Source organism: Marmota flaviventris, unplaced genomic scaffold, assembly GCF_047511675.1.
Source record: "Marmota flaviventris isolate mMarFla1 unplaced genomic scaffold, mMarFla1.hap1 Scaffold_45, whole genome shotgun sequence".
Lineage (NCBI taxonomy): Eukaryota > Metazoa > Chordata > Mammalia > Rodentia > Sciuridae > Marmota > Marmota flaviventris.
The window spans coordinates 230,881-241,321 of record NW_027288277.1 but is presented as its reverse complement, the minus strand read 5'-3'; the positions used below and the strand labels follow the sequence as shown (position 1 = coordinate 241,321).

At 31.8% G+C, this 10,441-nt stretch overlaps 1 protein-coding gene across 1 annotated transcript; it reads right to left on the bottom strand.

Moving 5' to 3' along the window:
- Nucleotides 1-930: 930 nt before the first annotated feature.
- Nucleotides 931-10,215, bottom strand: LOC139704213 (ankyrin repeat domain-containing protein 26-like). The gene is made up of 2 exons (XM_071607264.1): nt 10,159-10,215; nt 931-1,800 (listed from the first exon to the last, which is right to left on the bottom strand). Exons 1-2 carry the CDS (start codon nt 10,213-10,215, stop codon nt 931-933), a joined length of 927 nt encoding a protein of 308 aa, XP_071463365.1.
- Between the last annotated feature and the right edge of the window lie 226 nt (nt 10,216-10,441).

The following is a 10,441-nucleotide window of genomic DNA, read 5'->3' as shown; positions in this document are numbered from 1 at the left end:
TGACAAATAGATGCTTTTAAAGAGGTGGACAAGACATGAATGAAAACAAACAAAAAATATATCAGGACAGTTATTTTCAGATTTATGTTAAACTTAAATGACTAAAAATAAATTTACCAACTATAAATATACAAAAATATATTGAAGAAAGTCTATTACAAAATACAGCATCTACATTTCAGTTCAACTGTAAAATCTGGAATGAACTGTAAAAGTAACTAATTTATTTGAAACTAGGTATGAGCATGTCCATTATGTGTTTCATTGTGATCTTCAAGTATAGCAACAAGAAGACATTAAAATTGTTATTCAGTAATGGGATGTAGCTCATTGGTAGAACATGTGTTTTGCATGTGAAAACTTTGGGTTGAATTAATAGCACCAAAACTAGATATTGTTTCAGCATTATTGAGACCATATTACTAATGTCAGCATATAAACCTACAAAAAAAACTTAACTCAACCTCTTAAATCTTTATAAGAAACAATTTCTTAAATTGAAGGTTCTGTTAGGCCCAAGTTTTTAAAATTTTCTCCTTTTTAAATATTAAAATTCATTTTAACTAAGTCTTTTGTGTTTAGTTGACACATGGGTACCTATAGTTATTTTAAAATATGTACACAGTGTGTAAGAATCAGAGCAGGGAAATTGGAATACTCAGCACTTCAAACACAGACTTGTTGTGCTGCAAATGAGGTCTAAGTTATTTTTGCTGGACAACAGGTTGTAGTTCTGTGTTGATACAGAAACACATTCACAATATCTACATTTTTATATTCATCAAGATTCAACATTTAGCCATAAGCAGATATCACTTTGAGTATTCCTTTGAAGACTCTTTATAAAGATATCTTGCTTGATACTTACTTCTTCTGCTTTATCCTTTCCATATTGATCCAGTTGTTCTTTTAAATGATTAGTTTCATTGATTAATTACAAATATTTGTTTTCCAGCATGAGATGATATCTGTCATTCTGAGCTTGAAGTTTTTTATAACATCATAAAATTGGGTTTGGACATTAATAATTCCATCTATTTTATTTTCACCTTTGTTCTGATAGTCATGCAATTGGTCTTCACGCAATGTAGTTTCTCTTTGTAGTTTAGATACCTTCTCTTTAGAAGCTTCCTGCTTTCTGAGGTGTTCATTCCTTTTTCTTTCTTCATTTTGATACCTGTGTTCCATCTCCTTCAGTTGGCACTGTCTTTGTTTTAGGTGTCTGTTTACTTGATCTGTAGCCAAAGTCATTACTCTTGTCTGATGCAGCTCGTTTTCTAGGTCACTTGTTTTTACTTTAGACTTTGGAACCTGTTGGGAAGAAATCTGACTACTACCGTTTAGGTTAGATACATCAATATTCTTTTTTTCCTGTGAACTAAAGTCTTTATCTCTGCCTCTCTGGAAAGCAAGTTCTAGATTTCTTTTTGGTGTTGGACTTTCACCATGATGGGGTGGAGCAGGACCAGATCTGGCAGGGTGAGATTTGACATCTGTTTCTGTTCTTTCTGTGCTTTGTTTTTCACTCTCAGGTGTGAAATTTTGCAATGTACTCTCAACTTTCCAAATACCCAACTGTTCATTGTCCTGAAATATTTCCATAAGTGTTTCCTCATTCAATTTTTGTGTCCATGGAAGGCTGGTATTCTTTTCTCTTAAAATTTCAGTATTCTCAAAGCACTTCTTTTCCTGGTTCTGATATTTTACTATGTCTATTCCCAGTCTTTTCATAGAGACCTCATCCTTCTTCTTGTGATATTTATGCAATAGCTTGTTCTCTGTCCCGTCACTAGGAGAAACCTAAATAAAACCAAGGATACATTTAGTTAGCACTCAATAAAATGATGTTTCATAATTTTCACTGAAATTAAAGAAAAACCTGTATATTTATATGGTGAAAGGGTTTCAATAAATAGGTACCCACAGAAGAAAAATTAGATGTAAACTTCTGAGCTTATAAAAATATAAATTCCCAGGAGTTCAAAAGTTAATTCAAGAAGATGGATCTATGAGAGTAAAAGAAAATTACAACTTAAAGAATGTAATAACTGCCAGGTTCAGGGGCTTATGCTTGTAATACCAGTGTCTCAGGATACAGAGGCAGGAGGATCACAGGTTCAAAGCCAGTCTTCAGCAATTCAGTGAGACCCTGACTCATTCATAAATAAATAAATAAATAAATAAATAAATAAATAACTGGGATGCATCTCAGTGGTTGAGCACCCTGGTTCAATTCCTGATTATAAAAAAAGAAAAAAAAATAAAGATTGAAAAAATCTGCATTATACCAGAATGAAAGAATAGATTAAGTGATTAGTTAGTTTGCCAATGTAAAAAAAATAACTTTGCAGAAGAGAAGTGACAGAGAAAACCCCACACATATAGTTATCTAATACTAGACAAACACACTATAAAACATGCATTGGGGAAAGGATATGTTCCTCAACCAATTGTGCTGGGAAAACTGAAAACTCATATGTCGTAGGATAAATTTAACCCCTATTTCTCAAAAACAAAGTGGATCAAGGACCTAGATAATAGATAAAAGACCCTAGACCTATTACAAGACTAGACAGGCCCAGCACTCCATCTTGTCATTGTAGGAACTGAATTCCTCAAAAAGACACTTAAAGCACAAGAAGCAAAATAAAGAATCAATAAATGGGGTGGTATCTTTACAGCAAAGGAAACCATCAAGAATGTGAGTAGACAGCATATAGAATGGGAGAAAATCTTTGTCACTGACATGTCAGATAGAGCATTAATCTCCAGAATATATAAACAACTCAAAAAATAACTCACAAACAAAAAATAACCCAATCAATAAATGAACAAAAAACTGAGCAAGCACTTCAAAGAAAAATATGTACAAACAGTTAACAAGTATATGAAAAAAATGTTCAACATCTTTAGTGATTAGAAAAATGAAAATTAAAACTACACTGAGATATAAAGAATGCAAGTAACAATAAATGTTGGTGAGAATGTGGGGAAAAGATTCACTCATACATTGCACCAAGCAATTTTTCAGGAAAGCTGTATATAGATTTCTCACAAAACCTGGAAAGAAATGACCATTTGACCCAGTTATTCTTCTCCTCAGTGTATACTCCAATGATACTATAGTGACACAGCCACATAAATATTTATAGCAGATCTTCACAAAAGTTAAGCTGTGGAACCAACCTAGGTGCCTTTCAACACATGGAAGGATAAAGACAATGTGTCATATATACACAATGGATTCAGCTATGAAGAATGAAATTATGGCATTTGCTGGCAAATAAATGGAACTGGACACTGTCATGCCAAGTGAAATAATCCAGTCCTCCAAATCCAAAGTCTGAATATTCTCCTTAACATGTAGCTGCTTACACACATAAGGGTGGAGGATAAAAGAATAGAAGTTTGTTGGTTAGACAAAAGTGAATAAAGGGCTGAGAGGGGAGGGGAATATAGTAGAATGAATCTGACATTACATTCCTATGTTCACATATGAGTACATGACCGGAAAAACTCTACATAGAAGAAGTTATATGCTATGTATGTGTAATACACCAAAAGAACTCTATTGTAATGTATACCCAAAACAATAAATAAAAATTAGAATTCACTATTTCTCATGTTGATCCACTTTTAGGATCATATGATCTACCCTTTAACCAGTTAAAAATTCCAAATATTTTATTATGTACCTATCTGTTGGGATGGCTTCAGTGGCAAATAAAATAACATTTAACTTTAAGAAGAATAAGTTTGCAATCTGACACCTCATGTATTCAACCAGACCATAGTAAGAGCCTTAGCTCTACATCTACTGAGACATACAAAAGTTCTCCAAGGTCTTTTCCTAAAAATATTCCTAGCATATTTTGTTTTCTAACATTTTGTAGCTGGGAATGAGAATTGCATCTATTGATAAATGATAAATGTAGGAACAGCATTAAACACATGATCTATATCAATGAACAATGTATCACAATTCTGAAAAGGAGCACAAGGCTAAAAACATAGGCAAATTGCATGATTTTTCTCCAAGTCTTTTGCCTCTGCTTCTAGTGCTCATCCACAAAGCCAGTTACTTCTGTCCTATGAATGGATAAACACCAAAGAAGGCCTGTGTTTCAAAATACAAATGACAAATAAGGCAAAATGTGTAAGGCTCTACTCAGAAAATCCTGAGATTTCTACTAAGTAGCATTTGTTTCATCTCAGTGAAGATTGAAACATGAGTCAATATAAAATAAAGGAAATAAACAGATCTTATGTATTAGGAACAAATACTTACCAGTAATTTATTTCCAAGAACATATTATGGTATGCCATTTTTTCCAAAGGTGTTTTGTGCTGAAGTAGGAGATTACTTGGAGCAAAGTGTTTATTTCTCTTCTCAAAAGTGAGAAAATGATTTACAAAACCAGAGTATTTGCTGGCCCCATTTTTCCTCCTTACTTAACAGTGGGAGTAGTAATGCACATTAATACAACAAGAGAGCAAAGTAACTTCCCCAAACTAGAAAATCTACTATTAGAAACAAGGGTTTTGAGATCATAGAAGAATCATCTATTCCTCTGGAAAATAATAAAAGTCTTTTCTCTTTATAAGGCTACTCTGAAAGTCGTCATGGGACTGCTGCGGAGAAATACAGTTGAATTAAGAACATTATTTAATTCAATGGGACAAAAATTGCACCTCTCACCTACAAAATATGTACATTATGGTTATAAATATATGGATTTAAAACCCTCTATACTTTCCCATGATTAATAGATTTACTGTTTAACCATGTTACACACACACACACACACACACACACACACACTCACTCATTTGAAAACAGAAGAAAATAATTCAGGAAACATTTCCTTTCTGCACATGTCTATCTCTTTTTGTTTGCAAAGATATGTTACTGAAATTTCATATTGTAAATTCTGGCATTATGTTCTCATGGAAATTGTCTGTAGGTTTCATTTTGTTCTGCTAAAATCTACAAATTTATTTCAGCAAGGTTTTGGCTGTATATCAGCAGGTGACAGAAGTCTAAATGTTTAATTTAAGAGTGGGACCTTCAAGATTAAAAAATAATTCCAAAAGGTAGATTTATTCTTTATGAGTAAATGTCTTACATTTCAATTGCACAAATGACAGATAAATTTGGGTGAGTGAAAACATTTCTTAAATGCAGACAGAAATGTAATTGTGAAACACTTTAAAAAATGTTTTAAAGAGTTGCATAGCTATTTAGTTTGTATTTTAACATAAAACACCCAAATTTGTATTTATGTCAGTGATTAAACTAAACTTCTTCATTCAGAAAACAAATGCTGAACAACTACCAGATGCTAAGTTTTGCTGTAACTAGTTTTGTCATAAATATCATTATTTAATTTTAGAGTCAGATAACATTGTGTGTTTTTTTCTGGTTTGTCAGATCTTTTTTTAAATTTTTTTATTGCCAAATAATGAACATTGTGTTTTAAATCAAAATAATAGTTCACACCCCACATACCCATGCTTTGGTAAACAGCAGACTGCATATAAAAGGAGGTTCTATAAGTCTGTGATTCCTGGCATTGTGGGAGATGTCTGAAGTGTGTGGAAGTACACACACATGATGACTGCATGTTGGTGAAATTGCCAAACAGCACATTCCTCAGACCACATTGCCATCATTAAGTGAAACATGGCCACATACAATAAGTTAAAGGGATTTTTATAAATAATTCAAATGAAATACAGTAAAAATTTTAAATTTTACTGAATGTTCATTTACCTGATTAAAATGATTTTTTGCAGTCTCCAATTCTGTATCTATTGTACAGAGATTTCAGCTTGCTTTCTCACTTGATCCTCTTTGTTGTATTCTGTTTCTTTTTCTTTTAATGGGTTCTTATTTTTTTCATGTAACATATCATCATTTTTTCTCTTCACCTCATCTTCTTTTAAGGTATATCTGAAGTTAATATGGATGCCTTTTAATTGATTTTTGCCAAAAACCAAAAATGTCTTTTTATGTTCTGGCTCTTTGTATGCTGATTTAGTATCTTAATAAAAATTCTATGTTCTCTGAAGCTTTTCTAGTTTAACATTTTAAATTTCTCCTTTAATCTTGTGTAAAACATACATAATTGAAAGTCAATAATAAAAGATTGTTTTGTTATTTGATAAGTTTCTGTTACTAGCAAATCTTTTAGATACCACAGAAAAGGAATTTAGAAATGATTTGGTAAATTGACAAGTTAAAGGTAATTTTTTTTGCACAATCATAGATCCTCCGCAGTTAAAAAGATAATTTCATGTCAAATAAGTTTTAAAGACATTGTTTATATACAAACTTATGAATTCAGTAGTAATATCATTTATCTTCATAAAATATGTCAGGTATACCTATAATTGGCTTACAGTGTAACAGCATATTCAGACATTCTTTTTTCAATATGAGTCTTTTGGAGCTGGGGTTGTAGCACAGTGGTAGAGTGTTTGCCTAACAAGGGTAAGGTGCTAGGTTCGATTCTTGTACCACATATAAATGCAATAAAGATATAAAACATATGTATCTTCTGTATTACTATGACCTCGAACTGGGATAAATAATCTAATACCTGTTATTATACTTTTTATGTTTCTTTTATGGTAACACTCTCAACTTACCTTTTTGATCATTATGTATTTTACAAAAAACTCAAAATCCATTTTTGAACAAGATGGGACCTAATATTTAATCCAATAATGAAGAGTAATGTTCTTCAACAGATGAATGGATAAAAAAATATGATATGTGTGTGTGTGCACACACACAATGGAATATAAGACATAACAAAAATAAATTTATGTCAACATATAGTCTACTGTCATGTATACCTAAAAAACATAAAAAGTATAAGTCCTTTCAATAAAGAAATATGAACAAATTTATGAATGAGAATGGATTTGAATAAAAAAAAATCTGTTTTCATTTCATTTTTTAATGAATGTTAATGTTAGAAGTGTAGCCAAGGGTCTAGCTCAGCACTAGCACATCACACTAGTAACACAAAACCCTTAGTTTAAGCCCCAAAATCAGCCTAAAAACTATAAATGTATAATAACATGTTTCAGGGCAGTGAAAAATGCCTCATTGGTGGAATATAAACTTTCTTGAGAGAAATTTAAAAATTCTGTAATCTTTTTAAAGTTTCCCACTTTAACCAAATAACTCTATATTGAAATTTTTTTCAAAAGTAAACAGAAATATAGAAAGTTTTTTTTTTTTCTTTTCTTCTCATCCCCAACTTTGGTACCAGGGATTGAACCCACAGAAGCTAAATCCCTTAGCTAGATCCCAAGGTCTTTTTCATTTTTTTTTTGCGGGGGGGGGGGGTGAGACAAGGTCTCATTAATTTGCTTAGGACATTGCTGTTATGTTGATGAGGATTATTTTGAAGTTTTGATCCTCCTATCTTTGTCTCCCAAGCTGCTGGAATTATAGGCACATGCCATGGTATGTGAGTAGGAAATGATTTTTTTTTATAAATGATATTTCTTGAAATATTAATTGTAATAAAAAGATAAAAATATAAACAAATAACAATCCCAAATTATGTTTGTTAAATAAATAGATTACTAGCAGATGGGCTTCCATAGAGCCATTAAAATTGTGATGGGGAAAAATATGAACTTATTTTTAGAAGTAATCACATTTAATAATATGCTATCATATTTGTAAGAATTTTATAATTTATTCACGTTTTCTCCCTTGCAAAGTGCTAACAGATGAGGCAGTAGTTAAAAAAATTTGTCCTTCTTATTTTACTGGATTAAAGGAAAAGATTCCACTCCTTCTTTCAATGTAGGATATAATACCTCAAATTGTGGAGTTGTTGTTTCAATTCTATGTTTTCTTGCTTAAACTCGGATACCCTCTTTTTTAGCTCATGAATCTCATTTTCCAGTTGTGCATTTTTTTAACATGTAGTGAACACTGTGTGCAGTGACTTTGTTTGCTTTTTATTATTCTTTGAAGTGATAGAACTGCTTTCTGGGTTTTAAACAGGCTAACAGAATCTGTCAGAAAAAAAGAAGATAGAAATAAAATATGTGACTAATTTACATATATGAATGCTGTATATTTCACATGCATTATTTATACACTAAAGCAATGAGTGCATAAAACACGTAACACAATATGCTGAACTCTGAAGATATAGCAGATGAGATTAGACCCCTATTTTTCTTTAGCTTAAAGTCTAATGGAGAAGACAGACATACACAAAAATGATCATTATAATTTTAGACAGATGATATTAGAAAAGAGGTTTGTGATCTAATACATAAATCTGATCTATAGAAAAGATTCCCTGAGGAAAATGAAAATACACTGAGAAATGAACAGAAAGCAGGTAGAATGTGAAGAACATTATTCTTTCCAACATAAAAATTCAAGTTTTCCAATTTCCCTGTGGTCTATACTTGTACAGAAACTAAGAGGGACACTCCCACTATAACCTGCTGCTGGACTTTGGTCTTGAGAGAGACAACTCTTTATCTTTCTTGCTTTTTCTTTATTCCCTGTTTACTAGGTTCATTTCTCCCAGTACTAGAATATATCAGCACTCATGTTATAAATCAATATTCTATCAAAGGAACTGTGTAGAATATGTTTTTCTTTCCATGGACATATCCATCTTCTTTCTCTTTTGCTTTATGATGTCTCTCTCCAGATGAGTGAGATACACACATCTGTGGATGATCCTCAAAAAATACCTGCAAAATAAAGGACCCCAATGAGCTGCATGAAGACTTCACTATCACTCTTTTAGACATCACCCAAATTTTGGTCTTGAAAGCAGCTAACTAACATGTAGATAGCTACAGACTGAGCAGTCATACTTTCCATAGGGTGTCTTAGCATTGTGCTCCAGATGAAGCTGAACACTTATCTTCCAATGGCTCCTGATTTGGTAAAAGCAGGGTGGATGTCATAAAAAAGGCATTCCTTGACAACATGCTAACAAAGGTGTATACACCCCAAAGGATGGGAGGAATGATATTCATTGTAACTCATCTGACTTTGCATTCATCATCAAATGTGAGAAGGCTTTCAAGTCTTATTTTAAAGAATTTTGAGGATTATGTTTCATATTAAATAGGATTCCACTTTTTAAACAATGAACTAACAAAGTTTTTGTTTGAAAATATGAGACTTAGGTGATCAGTTGGGGATTTGACACTGAGATATGGCCCCTGCCCAGGATACACCCCAAAGGGAAAGCTGTAAACCCAAGGACCTACATATGCCAGCCAAATAAAATAAATCTAGATGTGTGCTAAATCTCACACCAGGAATGTTGGCAATGTGAGAAAAAAGATTAGACAGCATCTCTAAATTCCATCATTCCCCATTAATGCACACAAATACATTTTTTTAATATACTAAGACATTTTGATAAAATTATTCAACATATTGACTGAATTTTCTGCAAGGATGAGAAACAAAATGAAAAGGTCACCACAGAAAAAATTGTTTAATACATGTAAGAAGACAGAAATTGGGTCAACATACTTTATACACAACCAGAGATATAAAAAAAATGTGCTATATATGTGTAATAAGAATTATAATGCATTCTGCTGTCATTTATTTTTTTGAAAAATCAATAAAAAATAAACAAAAAATAACAAATAAACATTAACCAGGATGTAAAGTTAATACATATATATATATATATATATATATATATATATATATATATATATGTATTTTCAACTTGTAGCAAATAACTACTGATTTTCACTAGAATTTTGAGCCTTTGACAACATCACCCTTTCACATGAATGCAGTCAGTGACCATTACCATTCATAACCCAGGTGGTTATTCGTCACTCTGAAATTTAGTCTCAACTTTTTATTTTTCAAAATGTTTATGCAAGTGAAAGCACAAGCAACATTTAGAATTGTTTTGCCTCCATTACATAATAAATTTAGCTATAAGTTGACAAGACTACTAATACTATTTTCAGATTCTAACCAGTTCAGAGTGGTTTTAGATGTAATTAGTAATATATAATGCCTGGATTCCAAAAGACTATTTAAAAGGTATTTTCATTTGGCCTCCTTTACTTTCTTCAAGAAGAAAAAACAAGAGGAAACAGGAAGAAATGCTTTATATGTTGACATACCTGAGACTGGATACATTGAGCGTCATCAAAACTTTTGTGCTCTTCCTCTGAAGTCATGTCAAAATGGGTCTCTGCTGATAAATGAATACATTTACTCACATTCCTTAGAACTGCATTAGAAAGAGTGAACATCAATCCAAATAGAAAAGGGTAATTGTAACACCAAAACAACTTAATATTCCCAAATATGATTTCCAATTAAGTTTAATATTTGGTGAATAATTACTAGTTTCAACTTTCCACAGTTTTTCTTTTTTTTTTCTTTTTCTTTCTTTTTGTATAC